Source organism: Callithrix jacchus, chromosome 8 (assembly GCF_049354715.1).
Source record: "Callithrix jacchus isolate 240 chromosome 8, calJac240_pri, whole genome shotgun sequence".
Lineage (NCBI taxonomy): Eukaryota > Metazoa > Chordata > Mammalia > Primates > Cebidae > Callithrix > Callithrix jacchus.
In genome coordinates this window covers 26,175,687-26,193,894 of record NC_133509.1, presented here as the reverse complement: position 1 = coordinate 26,193,894, position 18,208 = coordinate 26,175,687, and the positions used below count along the sequence as shown (strand labels likewise).

Here is an 18,208-nt window from a genome sequence, read left to right as displayed (position 1 = left end):
TTCTACTCTGTACGGCGTGTGTGTGTGTGAACTGGGGGAACAGGCCCAGGGCAGGTGAGGGGTTGGCCTGAGCCCCTGCCCGGGGTATAGACCTGGACATTCCATGTGCTCTGCACCCACAGTCGGGAATCCTGCAGCAGGGCAACTTCCTGTGTGTTTGTTCTGGAGTTGAGGCAGATGTTTCCTCCAACAGGCCACTCGGCCCCCTGCCATCCCCCAGAGTCAGGCCCTATTTTTAGCCTCGTTGTTACTAACCCTGGGCATCTGGCTGCCAGGGGCGTGTGAGAGGCCATAGCTCTGGAAGGGGTACTCTCTGCCTGGGTCCTATGTGTTCTCTGCCTCCTGCGGTCCCTGTTCTAAGCTTCTTGATGTCCGTAGGGAAAGCTGGGGTAGCATCAGTGGAGGAATGAGGGAGTGGCAGGTGGATGATGCAGGAGGAGCCCAGCTGCAGAACTGGAGGCTGGGCTCTGTCTTGTCTTGTAGCAAACTCTCTGGTTTATTTTTTCACCTGCTCGATGGGACAGTTGCCCTGTGTGTCTCCCTTCCTCATAAGATTGTCCTGAAGTTCCAGTGAGATAGCCAATGTGAAATACACTTAGTCAAGTGACGTTTGGAATCTACAACTATTGTGGGCTGGACCCTGTTAGTGGGGCTGCTCCATAGAAGGAACATCAGACTCAGAGTAGGGAGGTGAGGCATGTACTTAGGAAACCACAGGGCACTGGGTTCAGGGCCAGGTTGGGTAGAGCATGGGCTGAGTGCTGGCTGGCTTGGAGTGAGAGGCCCTTCTATTTCTGCTGGATGCTGATGGATGTACTGAAGGAGGTGAGGGTGGGGCTGCCATGCCTGGTTATGGGACCCACAAGGGTGAGGGCAGGAAAGGGCTTCATGTCCTGGAAGGGCCTTGAGGGCCTTGAGCAGCTCTGGGGGGCAGCTCTGGAGCTTCTCTCCAGGAGGGCCCCGGGTGGGTCTGGGGGCAGGAGGGGCTGCAGCTTCTGAGCCTGCAGCCAGCACACCAGCTCTACTCCTGGCTGTTTGACACATAGAGCTTTCAGGAAATGTTGATTTTTGCACAAAGAATTTGGCTGCTGAAGTTTGAAAACCACCCATCTCTCTGATTCAGGTGGAAATAGGCGTGGGCTGCTCTGAATTCTTGGAAAGTCCGGGCTGGAGGAAAACTCCTAGGGGGGCTTTTTTCTGTTCAACACAACTGGGCAGCTGGGATCTGGATTTGCCTAAAATATTGTGAATGTGGGAGGCAAATTCAGGGTTTTGAGGGTGGCTAAGGGGATACTTGAGTGCTGGGCAAAAGAGTTTAGACTAGAAGCCAAGGGTGGGTGGGATGGAGACAGATGCCCAGGTTCCAGGTCATGGTTCTTCCCAGCTCCTTGAAATGATGCTTTAGGTCCCTGCAAGTTTGCTGGAGGTTGGAAGTGGGGCTGAAGTGTGCTTTTTCACTGGCATTCTGGCCTAGTCCCTCGTGACAGCCAGGAGAATGTCAGCAGGGCAGAGCCCTGGGTGAGGTCTCAGGACACTCTGAGTTTCTGCTGACTTTGAAATGTCCAAATGCCTGGCTTCCTGGAACTGAGCACATGAGCATGTCCAGATACTCTTAACCCTATTCTCCCTGGGTTCCCCTCCCCAAGGCATTTGTCCCCAACATCTGGCTGCATGGAACCTGGAGGTGGATGGGAACTCAGGCTCTTTTGGGAGAAGAAGGCATTGCCTTTCCCTGAGTTGACCAGCTCCTTCCTAATTGTCACACTTCCCTCCCTCTGCTCCTTACTGAAAGAACAGAGCATGGTTCCTCCCATCCAGATAATGCCTTCCCTCTTCCCAGGGAATTCCTTGGCTCAGAAGGCCCACTAGAGGGAAAAGGAGACTCTGCCCTCCAGATGGAGAGATGCTTGTGGTCTTTTCTCTGCCATTTTGGAGCAGTAGAAATCACATCTCTATCTATGGGGAGGAACAGACGTTTAGCAGCTTGGGACTTTTGAAATCTCTGCAGCTGACTCAGGAAAAGCTGCTTCACCGTGCTGTCTTGCAGCTGATGGTGCTCTGACAGTGTGCATCTCCTCAGCTACCCTGCAGGCCCTGGTGAGCAGGGATTATGTCTTCTGTGTTCTGTGAAGTGAACACTTGGCTCCTGGGCTCACAGGATCCTGGAGTCACTCTGCCCAAACATGGAGTTGCCAGTCCACAGTGTAGCCTGGCTTTCACCCTTAGGGAAACTTGACATTCTCCTGCAAGAGGAGAAAAAAAGAAATTCTCTCCTGTTCCCATGTGGCATGTGATCGGTGAGGGTCAAACCTAAATATAACTGAGTACATTTGTCAGGATTAGATTTGACTTCAAGTAATAGGAAAAGCCAAATAACTGTGGTTTATACAAGTTGGAAGTTTATTTCTCTGTCCTGTCTAAGCCCAGAGCTTTGCAGACCAGGTCTGATACAGTTGCTCTACTCAACAGTTTCCCTGGAAAGCTTGATGTCCACCCCACCGTTCCCGGGCTGTGGCTTCATGGGCTTATCGTTCAAGATGGCTGTGAAACTTTAGTGATCACATCTGTGTCCAGGCAGCAGGATTGAGGCAAGGAGGAAAGGGGTCTTAAAAGGAAGGATTCCAGAACTTGGCGTCTGATACTTACCCTTATATCCCTCTCTTAGTCCACTTTCTTCTGCTGTCACAGAATACCACAGACTGAGTAATTTATGATGAACAGAAATTTATTTGGCTCACAATTCTGGAGGCTGCGAAGTCTAAGAGCACAGCACTGGCATCTGGCATCTGCTTGGCATCTGGCATAAGCCTTCTTGCTGTGTCCTCTTATGGCAGAAGGCAGAAGGGCAAGTGAGCTTGTGAAACAGAAAACTCACTCCCCAAAGCTCCCTTTTAAAAGGTGTCGAGCCCATCCATGAGGACAGAGCCCTCATGGCCTAATCATACCTGTTAAAGGCCTCTTAATACTATTGCAATGGCAAGTAAATTCCAACATGAGTTTTGGAAGGGTCATTCAGACCATAGCAATGCTGTTAGCCTGTTAGTCACATGGCCCCAGGTAGCTGCAAGGGAGCTGGAATGCAGTCTTGGCTCTTGGCGGCTGTGTGCTCATCTAGCTGTCCCTGCTTCTGGGAAATGAGGGCGTGGTGAGCTTTTTGATTAAATCTAGGCCATTCCCAGGCTGAAAAGCTGGACAAGAGCTTAGAGTTTGAGTCTCTCACAGGGAGATTTCCCAGTGGGGACATCAGTCCTGCCTTGGGACAAGAAAGCCTCATGCTGTAGGCCAGCAAGGGGGAAGCAGGGGCTGAGCCCGAGGGAGAAACACTTTAGAGGTGTTAGGAGACAGTGACAGTGGTTAGAATTAGAGAAGCAGCGACCTCTTCTTAGTGTGGTCAGAGTATGCCAAGAAAGTGTGTCTGTGTCTGGGCTGCTGAGGCTCAAGGGCAAGGGCCAAGCTCATTCATAGGACAGTGGCCACAAGGTGGGGGACTGAAAGGTTTTGGAAAATCAAGGAAGCTGTTTAGGTTATGGGGCACAAGTGAACATGGCACAACAGTGTGAAGGCCACCCCAGGACAGGGTTAGACCAGGAGCACCATCCCCTTCTAGCTCTCAAGAGGCCAGGGCAGGGCCCGGCCTGGTGGGCTGCAGGGATCCTCGTCTGAATCCAGACCCCACTGACCTCCAGTGGCACCTTGTTGCACATTTTTTAATTCATTAAGAGAAGCCGGGCCGGGCGCAGTGGCTCAAGCCTGTAATCCCAGCACTTTGGGAGGCCGAGGTGGGTGGATCACAAGGTCAAGAGATCGAAACCATCCTGGTCAACATGGTGAAACCCCGTCTCTACTAAAAATACAAAAAATTAGCTGGGCATGGTGGCATGTGCCTGTAATTCCAGCTACTCAGGAGGCTGAGGCAGGAGAATTGCCTGAACCCAGGAGGCGGAGGTTGTGGTGAGCCGAGATCGAGCCATTGCACTCCAGCCTGGGTAACAAGAGCGAAATTCTGTCTCAAAAAAAAAAAGAAGCTGGAGATCTAGATTTTTATTTGAAATTAATTGATTTCAAAGTACAGGTTGCTAATTAGTGTGGAAAATACAAAACTATGAGGGTCACACAGATTGCACTTGAGACCAACACTTTTTGACCTGTGGGCCACAAGCTATCTCCCTCCAGCAAGGATGCATCCTCTGAGTTCTCAGGGGCAGAACCAAAAGGAATCCATGGAGCACTTCTCATAAGACAGCTTAACACTTTTTTCAGTTTTACTTTTGAAAATTTTTAACCTCAATTATCTTATTTGGAAAAATTTTAAACCTACAGACAAATTTAAAGAGTTCGCTGGGTGCGGTGGCTTATGCCTGCGATCTTACCACTTTGGGAGGCCGAGGTGGGTGGATCATTTGAGGTTAGGAGTTTGAGACCAGCCTGGCCAACATGGTGAAACCCCATCTCTACAAACAAAACAAAAAAAAAAAACAAAATTAGCCAGGAGTGGTGGCACATGCCTGTAATCCCAGCTACTTGGGAATCTAAGCCTGGAATTGCCTGAACCTGGGAGGCGGAGGTTGCAGTGAGCCAAGGTTACACCACTGCCCTCTAGCCTGGGCAACAAAAAAAAAGCATGCAGTAAGTAAACCCCTGTCTGCCAACACCAGGTAAGATTTGTTCCATTTACTTCTCTCTCTAAGTCATATGATCATCAACAAACATCAAGAGGCCTTAACCCCAAATGCTTCAGCCCATATTTCCAAAGAACAAGGTCATTCTCCTTTGAGCCACAATCTGAGAATGTTAACTTATTTATCCAGCATATACTCCATCCTTGAATTTTCCAAGTTGTCCTCAAAATGCTCCTTATGGTTTTTCCCCACTCCCCAATCCAAGGTCCCATAGACTGAGGCTTTCTAACAGCAGAGCAGACCCACTTGGAGGCAGGCAACTATGGGTACTGGAAAAAGTCCTGAATTCCAGGAACCTGCAGGCCCATGATGGCTGGCTTGCACCTGGTGATCCAGGGACTGCTGCTGGCTGTGGGGCAGGTAATTTATTAGAAAGAGAGTTTCCAGATAAGTTTGGGGTTTTCTTGAGATAGAGTCTTGCTCTGTTGCCCAGGCTGGAGTGCTGTGGCACAATCTTGGCTCACTGCAAACTCTGCCTCCCAGGTTCAAATGATTCTCCTGTTTCAGCCTCCTGAGTAGCTGGGATTACAGGTGCATGCCACCATGCCTGGCTAATGTTTGTATTTTTAGTAGAGATGGGGTTTCACATGTCAGCCAGGCTGGTCTTCAACTCCTCCCTCAAGTGATCTGCCCACCTCAGCCTCCCAACATGCTGGGATTACAGGAGTGAACCACCAAGCCCAGCCTCTGGATAAGAGTTGCATCAGTACACAAAGTAAAGCAGATGCTGCTCACTAATGAGGGTGGGCCTCAACCAATCAGTTGAAGATCTGAATAGAACAAAAAGGCTGAGTAAGAGGGAATTCTTTTTGCTGACTGCTCGAGCTTGGACATTGGTCTTTTCTTTTCTTTTTTTTTCTCTTTCTCTCTCTTTCTTTTTTGAGATGGAGTCTTGGTCCGTTGCCCAGGCTGGAGTGCAGCGGTGCAATGTTGACTCACTGCAACTCTACCTCCCAGGTTCAAGCAATTCTCCTGCCTCAGCTTCCCGAGCAGCTGGAACTACAAGCGCACACCACCACATTCAGCTAATTTTTTTGTATTTTTAGTAAAGACGGGATTTCACCATATTGGCCAGGCTGGTCTCGAACTGCTGACCTCATGAACCACCCACCTCGGCCTCCCAAAGCGCTGGGATTACAGGTGGGAGCCACCGTGCCCAGCCGACACTGGTCTTTTCTGGCCTTTGGACTCAAGTGGAAATGCTTGCTGTTCTTGTGTCTTCAGCCTGCCAACTTTCAAACAAGAACTTACACCATCATCCCTCTGCTCCTCAGGCCTTCAGTCTCCAACAGCAGCTAGACCGTCAGCTCTCCTGGGTCTCGAGCTTGTTGCCTGCAGATCTTGGGGCTTCTCAGCCTCTTGTCACATAAGCCAATTCCTTCTAATAAATCTCTCTCTCTGACATATATAAATCTCCTATTGGTTCTTTTTCTCTGGAGAATCCTAATACAATAGGGCCATGGATCATCCCAGAGAGAAAGTAGAGGTGAAGCAGGGAGCCCCATCCTAGCACCTGGATCCTAGGGTCCTTTCAGAGTCTTCTCTGAAGAAGTCCTAAGTCCTACCTAGAATCTCCAGTAAAAATGACAACAGAGCCCAGGAATGCCTTCTAGATCCATAGAGAAAGGTGTGTGGCTGGGTGACTTTCCACACTTGTCTGAGTTCTTTCCCCAGCAAGAAGACCCAAAATCGATCCCCTGCCCCATCCCCAGGGAAACCTGGCTTGGTGGCTGTGGCTGAAGTCGGCACCTACCCCGACTCCCCATCACCCCTGCAGCCCCCTAAGAAACACATCTTCATTGGCTCAGTTTGCCAGCAGGAAGTTCAGAGGGGCACAAATGACCATTCCTCTCTGCAAAGAAAACCTAGGCTTATTATTAGGCGCCGAGGTTGAGGTGGGGAGGGGAGTCAGGTGGGACACTGTGGCCTGTGGCGAACCTGTCCAAGCCCTCCATTTCTCAGAGAAGGTCAGCCTGCACAGATGGAGTCGATGAAGGAAGACTGGCCTCCTGGGCTGACAGCTGGTGAGGAAACTGTGGGCGCTGACTCGTAAACCCAATGGCTCAATATTTATCAGGCAAGCAAGCTTTCCCCAGGTCCATCTATCATCTGAAGAAACGTCCCAGCCAACACCAGAGGGATCCAGCATTGACGGGTGCAACAGTCACAATCACTTTCCCTGTTCTGTGTCCCCGCTCTGGTGGGCTCAGTGGGACAGAACTGGACCCCCTAACACCAAGAGGGAAACATGTAATGGGGATGGGGACACTGCTCCCCTGCTGAACCACAGCAGCTGGTGTGATTATTACGAACTTCTTAGTTCATCATAAGGTCTGGCCCTGCTGTAGGCAGGTCCACAAGTCAACTGGAGCAGACTCCTTTATTCTATGTTGCAAAGATCCTCAGACTTCACTGTGAATCAGAGTGACTCGGTATACTTGTTAAAGTGCAGATTCTAGGGTGATACCAGGTCAGATTCGGAGGAGGTGGGGCCCAGGAAGCTGGGCTTTGTTTTCTTTGGTCTGTTTTGAGACGAGGCCTCACTCTGTTTCCCAGGCTGGAGTCCAGTGACACTATCACAGCTCAGTGCAGCCTCGACCTCCCGGGCTCAAGTGGTCCTCCCACCTCAGCCTTCCGAGTAGCTGAGACTACAGGCGCATGCCACCACACCTGGCTGGATTTTATAAAATCTTTTCTGTAGAAATGGGTTTTGCTAGGTTGCCTAGGCTGACCTCAAGCTCAAGCAATCTTTCTGCCCCGATCTTACAAAGTGTTGGGAATACAGGTGTCAGCCAACGTGCCCAACCTAGAATCTGTAATTAAACACCTCCCCAGGTGATTCTGATACAGGTGGTCCAGGAGCATTCTTGGAAAGCCCTTGCTGCCCTGGTCATCCTCCCCTGTTGCCAGTGGCTCCCTCCACACCTGATCTGTCCTTTGGCCTCCCTGTCCCCACCTCCCATGGCTTACATGTGCCCCTGGGGGTTGGGAGAAGGGACTCAAGCTGTTGTATCACTAGCCAAGGCTTACTCCTCAGAGTGTCTTTTCCTGCAGCCATGGGGAGGGAAGAAATGATGGCATTTGGGCCAGCCAGATGGGGACACACACAGCACACCCAGATTAGCCAAACAGCTCTTCTTGGTAGAGCCAGACAGTAGAAGGAAATAGAAGTCCAAGGGCTTACTATCTGCCAGACCCCTTACAAGGGGACTGGGTGGAGAGTTTACCGTTCACTGAGTACTACAGTGTGTCTGGCACACAGGAGGTACTTTTGTTTATATCATATCTGATCAACCCTCACTCTACAAGGCTGCTTGTAGAGCTGGGCTGGATTGGAGTCTCTGGAGGCAACATCACAGCCCATCCTTTTAGCTACAGTGCCCTGCTGCCAAAAGGAATTCCACCGACTGACCCTCTCTGACCCCTTTTCCCACCTGCTGCCCCTCCCTGCACAACTCAGGCCTCGCCATCAAAACCTACCAGCTCTGGATCCTGAAGCCCACACAGCAGCCCTGGCATCACTGGGGAAAAGACAATGAAAGCTTAATAAAAATGGCAACACTTATAGACCTGTGATTTCTGACCAAACTCCCAGATGCCCTGGCCTGAAGGATCAGGAGGTTCCTGGAACCCTCACTGCAAGCCTTGGCCAACCCGGTCAGACCGCCCCCTCCCACCGCATGGCTCCCATTCTTTGTCCCAAGTCCTGGGTGTGTGAGGCTGGAGACCACAGCCGCCAAGTGCAGAAGAACCTCTAGGCCCAGCAGCCAGTCCAGCACCCCAGCCCCTCCACCACTGGGTTCATAGAAAATAAAAATATTTCAATGATATATGACCAATAACTATGGCTATTCAAGCCAAATTGGATTTCTTCCTGGCTGATGAGCTTAGGGCCCTTTCATTCTGAGATGCGATTAACAAATCTGTAGAACAATTCCCCCAGCATCTCATCTTGGGATCTTGCTGCAATTTCAAGCTTGGGGTCAAGGGAGGTGGAGGAAGCAGGCGATCTGTGCCTGGGGCAGCACAAGTGGCCCAGGGACTTCAGGTTGGAACCTGCCTGGACACTGGCCTGCTGTGTGACCCAGAACATGTCCCTTCACATCTCTGGACAGGTAGTTTCTTCATCTGCCAGTTGGGGAGCAGGAAGAGACGCTCTCTAAATCCTCTGCCTCTGATTCTCAGTCACCACCCAGTTCGGGTAGGCAGAGCAAAGGGAACTGGTTGCTGGGAGAGGCTCCCCTTCACCTTTCTGCAGAATCACCGGTGGGGGCAGCATGCAGGGGTCCTACTGTCTTTGGAGGGGACACGCACAGGGACCAGGCCAAGTGGCAGGAATGGCTGAATAGCCAATAGCCATGTGCTGGGTGTCATCAGCTTTGCTGGGACACAGCAGGTGGTCACTGGCCAGTTCCTAGCTCTGGGGAAGGCTTGGGAGACTGCAATCCCTCCCACAGCCCCAGCATGCCCAGACCACAATCTGTGGGTCCAGGCATGTTGCAAAACTCTTCCTTGTTCCATACCACCCAAAGAGAAGCTGGAGAATACATGGGAAGCTAAATGTGCTCAAACCTGCTGTAGGACTACCATGAGGGGCTCAGGATGAAGCTCTGGGAGAGGGCTGTACTCTCAGCCTCACTGCCTGGGAAGGAGGAGAGGACCTTAGGGCAAATCTCTCTCCCTCTGAGAACTTGGGGCTCCCCATCCCCTGCTGCCTGGGCCTGTGAAGGGCTGAGGAGGCCAGTAGCAGAGGAAAGGGGCACAGTGAGGAGATGGTGGAGGCTGCCCTTGTGTTCCTGAGCCAGAGCCCTTTCTCTTCCCATCCTCAGTCCTCCCACGGGGGCGGGGAGCAGTGGGACCACATCGTGTTGCATCCATGCAGCAACTTCCAGCTTGGGGATCATTTTTGCGTAGGTTTCTCCTCCTAGGAATTATTTCCACTTTGCAGACATGAAAACCGAGACTATGGAAGTGAAGGGACTTATTTGAATCTGATTTCTGATAAGCTGAGTACCCTTCTCACTGTGGTAGATTTTATTTGAGTCTTAACGTATTTCAATATCTCAGGGTCCTAAAGTCAGTCCTCACATCCCCTACTTGGGGGTGTGTGTGCAATGTATGTACACACACACAAAATCTGCCCTTCTAGTCACAGCTTAGTTACAGCACTGGCTGGACTATGGGTTCCAGGGAAGGGAGGAGGGTGGAACTGGATTGACCCAGGTCCCCATCAGGTAGGTGGCTCCAGGGCAGGCTTCTTGGCTCCCCTGCTGAGTGACAGGTCAGGCATGGATAGTGGGGAGCAGGTGTCTGTCCAGGAGGTACACTCAGTACCCCTCAGCCCCTGGGGCCAGCACAGAGGTCCCTGCTCTGGGGTCAGGGGAGTCTGACACTGGCCTCAGCCTTACCACTTTCTCCACAATGATGCAGCTGCCTGCAGAGACAGGGATTAAGGGTTGCTGCTCAGCTGCTGGGGCAGAGGAGAGGGGATGAAAAAGGAACTCTCAAACACTGCCCTCCCCCAACTCTGCTGCCTTTCTCATAAAGTGTTTGGGAGGCTCAGGGCCGCAGGAATTAAAAACTGTTGCTCCCAGCCACAGAGACCAGGAAAGACCCAGCGAAGCAACCTGGGCTCAAAAATCCCAGATCACTTCTTTCACATTCCCACCCTGCTCAATGGTGGAGTGCTATCCAAAGTCTTATGGGCATGCTCCTTCCCATGCACCAGTTTTTCCATAATAATGGGGCTCTGTCTCCTGTTTAGACTTGGGCAAGGCTTTCCTTCTCCTGGGCCTCAGTTTGCCCTTTTGTCAAATTGGAGGGCTGGCCTCTAGCTTTCAGATACCTCTTAGTTCTGTCATTTGGAGTCCCTAGAAAGCCAGGACACAGGAGTGTGACACAGGAGAGAGGATAAGGTAATTTAGGGCTGGGAAGCCCGTTGAGAAGGTCAAAGGGTTGTAGATTCCCTGGGTCCTGCCTGAGGCAGCAGCCTCCATCTGCTTTCAGCAGGTTCCAATCCATGCCACAGCCAGAAGCCAGAGACACCCCAGGACAAGAGGGTCCTACAGAATGGGATGAGGGTGGGGTAGGCAGGGAGAGGGCAACATTCAGGGAGTCAGTTTCTTGACCCAACCTGAGTCACGCGTATTCTGGGCCCCTCATTACTCCAAAACTGGAGAACCAGCTGGAGGAGGTGAAGGCTGGGAATGCTTTGAAAGTAGTTCTGCAGAGGGAGAAATAAGCTGCTTACCTAGTCTTTGAGGCTGGTGACAGCAGGAATGATGCAAATTGATTCCTATTCAAGTGCTGTCCCAGGTAAGGTGGTGGCAGGGAAGGCAGAAGCCTCCTCTCCCAGAAGCAGTAACCTCCAAGTGCACCCCCTGAGCATCAGAACAACTTATGAGGATAGCGCAGCTACCCCGTTCCCCCAGACCTGGGCTCAGCTGCCCATTCTCCATGTCACCTCAGGATGGGAGGTTGTCCAGGACTATCTAATCCAGAGCCAAAGCTCCCGCTCCCCAGCGTCCTCCAATCCAGGGTGCTCCACTGCTGAGCAGGGAAGCTCCTCAGCTTTTCCTGGGGTGGGGAACAAAAAAAGGACGCTTCCCTTTCTCTGTATTAGGGGTCACGCCCTGTCAAATCAAAACTCTGATGTCAAAGTTCTTCAACCCCCTGCCCAATTCATACATTTACCAATTCATTCACTCTCACATCACTTGTTGGTGTTGCTATATAAAATAAAACAAAAACTTCAAAGTTTTGCCATAAGCAATAAAACATATTCCTAGAAATGTTTCTAAATCGTAACCTGAGAGAATGTCGATCTCCATAGTGTGAAAATGACTAGGGCCATGATTTAACTTTTTTTTTTTTTTCAGTAATTCCCTTTTGTTTTTCTCTGATAATTCCTTTTTTCCTGAACCTCTTTAGAACAACACTTACAGGATTGCCTCTGTAACTCCTTATTCCTGTCCCGGAAAAACCAACCCCAAAATCTCTAGTATCCACTGCCTTTTTCCAGTGTGAAAGCTTTTCCCTTGACCTCCCATAAATCACTGTAAAGGACCCGAGGCCTCAGTTCTAATACCTGGCTTGTCACCAACTGGTTTGGCTTGTCCCTTAGTCTCTGTGAGTCTGCTGCACCCTCATCTGTCAAAGGTGGAACTGGACTTAGTTGAGCTCTGAGGTCCATATAGACTTGGCCCCTTCACATCCTCGTTATGTCAATTGGACATCAACTTAACAGAGGACTTCCCGTAAAAATGTCCTCTTCTTCCTACAACAGGCTGTTGCTGTATATGCATGCTTCCTGCTGAGCACTTCTTTCTGGGGGAAGATGGCAGAGGCCATTTTTCGGCAGAGACAAAGTGATCTGGAGAGTCACCTGGCCCCTGAAGAGTGAATGGTAGAATCCAGCGACCCAGCCTGCAGTGAATTGGAGCAGGTATCTCAGCACTCGGGGAGGTGGGGAGGCTTCCCGCAACCTGGGGCACCTGCTGTTCCTCCAGACTGCAGCGCATGCTCTTAGCTCATCCTCTTACCTGGCTTTCACCACACTCCTGGCTTTAGTCACCACATCACTCTCACTCCAGCTTCAGGTAGCATCAGCAGGGCTTGGCAATATACACTGGTTTGGTTTGTTTCATTTTTCTCTGCAGGTGAAATCCCTAAGGGCTCTGACGTGCACTCCAGCCTTGTGACCCTTGCCTTCCAGGAACCATGCAAGAAGCGCAGCCACCAGAGGTCCTTAAAACAGCAGGAAGGGTGGGCCTGTCCCCTTTTTCTGCGGCCACCTATCTGCTGAGGAGCATCTGGGCCTCGTTTCTCCAAGTCCATTGGAGAATCCAGAAGAGGGAGTCAGAGGCGTGTCCTGGTGGAGCAGGAAGAAAGGCAGAAAGCCTGACAGCTATGGAATACACTTAGCCAAGGCCTACTAGACACAGCATAAAGCAAAGAATGTGTAGTTTGCATAGACGGTTTTGTGATACTGCTTCTCAACAGCCCCAGCGACGTGGGAACTAGCAACAGCACACTTCTTGCCCTCATCAGCTGCCTGAGGTGGAAAACTCAGTGGATAGAGGACCCTGATTCTGATGAATGAGGCATGTGGTCCCAATGCTAGAGCTCCTCTGGCAGGTTCTAAAAGCACAATAGTGAGCAGCGGTGCCCTGCTGGACAGTACTGGCGGGGACTCAGTGAGTGCTACTCACAGATCCACACCTGATCCTATTGGGTCGAGTCGGGCTGGGCTTTGGTCTGCACTGCAGCGTCTGTGTTCTTTGAGATCACATCACGAATGCAGTGACTCCCCAGATACCATCTCAGGCTTAAGCTAGCACATCCTATTTCTTTTCTTCTATGATATCCAAATTGGACTGACCTCACTTAAAATACACTGTCTGATTTTGTCATCCTATCTTACCTTGGGGAAACGGGACTGATAGCAAGACCAGTTCTGCTGAAATTCTTGCACAGAGCAAACCTGTGCCCATTTTTAAGCGGCATGGGAGAGGTTTCCAGAGACAGTAAAGCCCAGTCTGTGTCTTCACAGTGCTGACACAGCATGTTTGTGTGTATAAATGCATGATATAGATGTATATATGTTGCTATCACCATGAGTTGAAGGCGAATATAACTGGTGGACAGGGTGGGAGAGAGAAAATGGAAGTCTTTTTGGTAATTATTAAAGCAAAACAGATATAAACAAATACATAGTTTTTCTTTCACTGCTTTGTTTCCTATTTCTGCACCAATGCCTTGACAGTACACAGAACTAGAAAGAGAAAATGGGAAAGATAAACTGTGTTTAAGAAGTGCAGTCTAATGCTTGAACTCTAAATTTAAAAAGTTAAGGTTCTTCCTCTTTGTCATTTTGTGAGAATCCCTAGTCTGAAAATATGAAAGAATCGTTCTTGAACTTGGTGTACCTTAGAAACAGCGGTGGAGACTATAGGAGCTACATACTGGTCTCCAACCCAAGGAGATGTAGTTGGTGTGGGCCCTAGAGTCTGCCTTTTGATAATATAAGCACCACAGGTGATTTTAGTACATGAGTGCTGTAGATCACACTTTAAAAAGTGTTCTGTCACACTGCATCAAAACTAAAAATCCATTTAAGACCTTTGAGTCAAAGAGTATGTCATTCCATCAACATTGACATAAAACTTTTAAAATGCTTTTTGAAAAAAGTTTTTTTGGAGACAAGGAGGAAAGTGTGGAACTTTATATTCAAACTCGGTATCAGTCTGGCCATAGTGAAACACATCCCTGAACAGAACCCAACAGCGCTTGATTCCAGGCTGATGTCCACAGAAGCATTTAGACTCACCCTGGGCCACAAGGGAATCAGCTGCCCCAGGAGAAAGAGCCCACCAAAGTTCTGCTCAGCTTTATCACTGGAAATTAATTGGGCTTCAAATAAATATCAGGGGCAGGCAGACTGCAGTGACCACAGCACTCCTTGGGCAAACCCTGATGTTGCTTAGGTCTGGAAGACGCCGGACTTGAGGTCACAGCCAGTATGACAGCAGCAGCTGCAGCAGCTATGGGAATGGTGCATCACCCCTCCCCATACTCCAGGCAGTGTAGCCTACAGAGAGATTCCTTTTGCTTGGGGAAAATGAAGGAAAGTAAGCTACACGCTTTACCTGTGAACCTAGAGAACAATCCCTGATCTTCCCCCAAGTCCAAAAGGGTTGGGGACCTGGGCATCTGTAAAGATTGCAGTGTACCTGGGCCTAGAATGCCATGTAGGACAAAAATGGCTGTAGTGACCACTGCCATAGGGAACTCGTCAGCACACTTTGAATTCCTGGAAGGCCGTCTAAAAAACAGGTACAAACAAGACCTGACTGCAAAGGCTGGAATAAATACCTTATCCTTCAATGCCCAGATATTGACAAATATCAACAGTATCAAGAACACTGAAGTCAATATGACCTCAGCAAATAGACTAGATGAGCCGCCACTGACCAACCCTGGGGCAATGGAGACATGTAACTTCTCAGGAAACTCAGAGTAACTATTTTGAGAAAGCTCAATGAACTTCAAGAAAACAGAAACAATTCAAACTTGGATCAGAAAAATTTAACAAGAATGCTGACGTAATAGAAAATAGCCAAAAAAATCCTGCAGCTGGAAAATGCCTTAATGAGTTGCAGTAGAATCGATTGAGCAGAATAATTAGTGAGCATTAAAACAAGCTATTTCAAATACAGTCAGAAGGGAAAAAAGAAAAGAATAATGAGAAGGAACACAGAATGCTTAAGAGATCTAGAAGAGGGCTTCAAAAGAGAAAATCAAAGATTCATTGGCCTTAAATGGGGGTTGAGAAGGAGCAAAGAGTAGAAAGCTTCTTCAGAGAAATAATAACAGAAAACTTTCTACACCTAGAGATAGACTGGATAATGTGGCACATATACACCATGGAATACTATGCAGCCATCAAAAAATGATGAGTTCATGTCCTTAAAGGGACATGGATGAAACTGGAAACCATCATTCTCAGCACACTGACACAGGAACAGAAAAGCAAACACCGCCATGTTCTCACTCATAAGTAGGTGTTGAACAATGAGAACACATAGACAGAGAGGGGAACATCACACACTGAAGCCTGTCAGGCAGGAGGGAGCTAGAGAAGGTATAGCAAAGGTGGGGAGATTGGGGAGGGATAGCATTAAAAGAAATACCTAATGTAGGTGACCGGGGTGAGAGTGGAGGCAGCAAATCAAAATGGCATGTGTATATCTGTGTAACAACCCTGCAAGATTTCTACATGTATCCCAGAACTTAAAAGTAAAATAAAGAAAAAAACAAAACAAAAACAAAAGAAGATACACCCTGGAACATGGCTTGTTCCCAGTAATTTGAAACATTTAAAGAATGGTTAAATGAGCACTTGACACTTATACTGCAAACAGGAATGACACAGCCTGCGTTACACATCATTACTTTGAGAAGATAAATTTTAACGTCAATTTTCAATCTTTAATTTTATTTTGGAAAAAAATCCTCAATCTTAAAATGATCATGGCAAAGAAAAGAAAGGATTACAGTCCTTTTGCTTTTTCAAATAACAAACATGGAAATGAATTCTTATGAAAGTCAACAGTCAATGTAGTGTGGTATATTAAGAACTGACTTTCATATAATGGCTAAGTTTAGAGAGATTACATTTCATGAGAAACTATTTCATGAATTTTAATGGACTTTCTATTCTGTTTTGGGCAATGGTTGTTTGAGTCTTTTAGTGTATTCTCCTTCCTGTCCACATATGTGGAATCTGCCTATTCCCTTCTCTTCTGAAACAGTTTAAAAGACTCAAAGACAATGGCCTGGGCTTTGCATATCCTTAGTCTGATAAGACTTTCTCTGGCTGCTCACTTAAATAGATATTAGCAGCTAATTAAATAAACTACCTCTCTCCTCAGCCAGAAATTGACAAAGGCTTAAAAATTAGCAAACAAAGGCTCTGTTTTGCTGTGGCCTTATGTGCTGACAGTCTTATCTTGAAGAAAAACATTTTCATTGTATAGATTAAAATTAACTTTGATAAAAATTGATATGCAGGTAGGGAATTTTTTTCTTTGAACAACAGAAACTAGCAAAAGCAAAAATACAGTAAAAATAGAAAATTTCCAGTGTAGAGATGTAAATATAATAGTTGACACAGCCAGGGATGATAAATGAATTACAAAATGTTGAGAGATGATCGTTTGAATACAGAATGTTAATACTTTTAAAAACCACTTTTCCAATTAGTTCTGTATAAATATCTGTATAAATAAGGTGTCTCTGAATAAATATATATATCCATATAAATAAGGTGTCTCTTAAAGGTACAGATCTGGCATCACGATCATGGTGATAGACAAATGGTGGAAAAGTCCTGGTATCACAATCATGGTGGTAGACACACGGGACCTTCTCTACCTGCAGATGGGTGAGGTAGCATTGACCCTGCAGTGTTCCCGGAAAAACATTTAGGCTGAATTTAAGCATGAGGACATTTTCAGACAACTTCAGAGTACAGACCATTGAGCCAGACAGCTGACCTGTCCTCTACAAACAAGCCCATGTCCCCACCATCAACGACAACAACAAAAAGGTGAGGAGGCACTTTGGGTTCAAAAGAACTAAAGAAATGTAGCTACATTATCTTTTTACTCTTTTTCAAACCAAAACATCTCTTCTCCTTTCAGTTGTGTGATTTGTGGTGACATGGGCTGTCTGAAGGAGACAGGTCAGTTGTGCCGCTCACTGTTCTACATTCTGAAGTCGTCTGGAGATTACCTCAGGCTATGAAACTCGGGCTAAGCGTTTTCAGCAAGAACATGGCGTGGTTCATACTCTGCACTGGCAGAGTCCCGTGTGACACGTTGTCTTAGTGTGGGAATATGACCCCTATCCGGGAGACCAGGTGGAGTCCTACCACCGTCAGAGTAAAAAACCTGCTGTCCATGTCCAAAGTCAAGCGAACATGCTCTTCTGCATATAAAAAAACGGCATATGTGTAAGCCTGGCATGTGTAATAAAACTCAAGATAAGCTGTATATGTTGAATACAATATATCCAGTGAGTACCAGAAGACTTCAGGCTCTTCTGCTTCCACCAGCTCCATGCTGAGCCTAACAAAGGAGGAAAAACCAAAGAATAAGTCAAGGAAAATAAGACACCGCAGAGCCCCAACTAGATTTCATGGGTAGCACAAGTAAATGATAAAGAAAACACATAGATCCACTAATGACGTAACAAACTATTGCCTTATGCTGGGATGGACAAGAGTAGGGTAGAAAAGAATGAAAGGAAGGGGAGGGAGAAAGAGAGAGTAAGCTCAGTAAACCGTCCAGGTGACACACTGATGAGGGAGTAAAAGGACACTCTGAGTTAGTACCCTCAGGACACACAGCGTACACTGATCATAAAAACAAGTATGGTCAACCTACAGCAGTTAGTAAATGGTAAGGGGAGGAAGAAACGGAAACCTAAATATCTATTGCAATGAAAACCAACAGCGATGTTTGTAGAAATACTTCAGGATTTGTTGAAAAGATGGTATCGATATTGTCAGCCCACTCTGTTTTCCCTGGACCTGGCGTCTCCAGGTGTCAACACAAAATTAGCTGTTCACAGTTGCTCAAAGTTACCTGGGGCACAGTGGGCCTTGGTCTTCTTCCTCTTCTTGGTCCTTTTCAATCTCTGCAATAAATTCGAATAGGGACAGATAAAAGTTAGCCATCGCCCTACACCCGTAACAGTCCACTGTCTAATCCCTGCACGGGGACCTCAGACTCCTCAGCTTGAGAACAGGATAACATGAGAGAGAGACTTCAGGAGGTCTCAAGGCCAATCATGATAGAGATTCCTTGGTTTGTGTCTCAGAACCAATGGTGAAACGTCCCTATTCTGGTAGACCATTATCCCTTTATCCCAAGTTTGTACAAACAGTTATACCAAGTTTGTACAAACAGGAAAGAACCTCACAGACATGCCTGGGGAACAAAACTCATGAGGAACTTGTTAGCTGG

General features: G+C 48.0%; 2 protein-coding genes across 8 annotated transcripts in view; one reads left to right on the top strand and one right to left on the bottom strand.

The window, feature by feature from the left end:
• The window catches only part of LOC103788956 (uncharacterized), a 42,167-nt gene extending 28,780 nt beyond the window's left edge, over window positions 1–13,387 (top strand). Inside the window, exons 2-3 of the mRNA XM_078333166.1 lie at window positions 11,965–12,123; window positions 12,338–13,387. Coding sequence (XP_078189292.1) covers window positions 11,965–12,081 — 117 coding nt within the window. The 3' untranslated portion in view covers window positions 12,082–12,123; window positions 12,338–13,387. The remainder of the gene's footprint in view (window positions 1–11,964; window positions 12,124–12,337) is intronic.
• A 2,271-nt stretch (window positions 13,388–15,658) lies between these two features.
• LOC100894274 (NBPF family member NBPF3-like) overlaps window positions 15,659–18,208 on the bottom strand; it is a 38,876-nt gene continuing 36,326 nt past the window's right edge. For all 7 annotated transcript variants that reach the window (XM_078335933.1, XM_078335932.1, XM_035259397.3 and 4 more), the window contains 2 exons: window positions 17,828–17,879; window positions 15,659–17,308 (listed from right to left, as the gene is read on the bottom strand). In XM_078335933.1, the coding sequence (XP_078192059.1) occupies window positions 17,065–17,308; window positions 17,828–17,879 (296 nt within the window). In that variant the 3' untranslated portion in view covers window positions 15,659–17,064. The remainder of the gene's footprint in view (window positions 17,309–17,827; window positions 17,880–18,208) is intronic.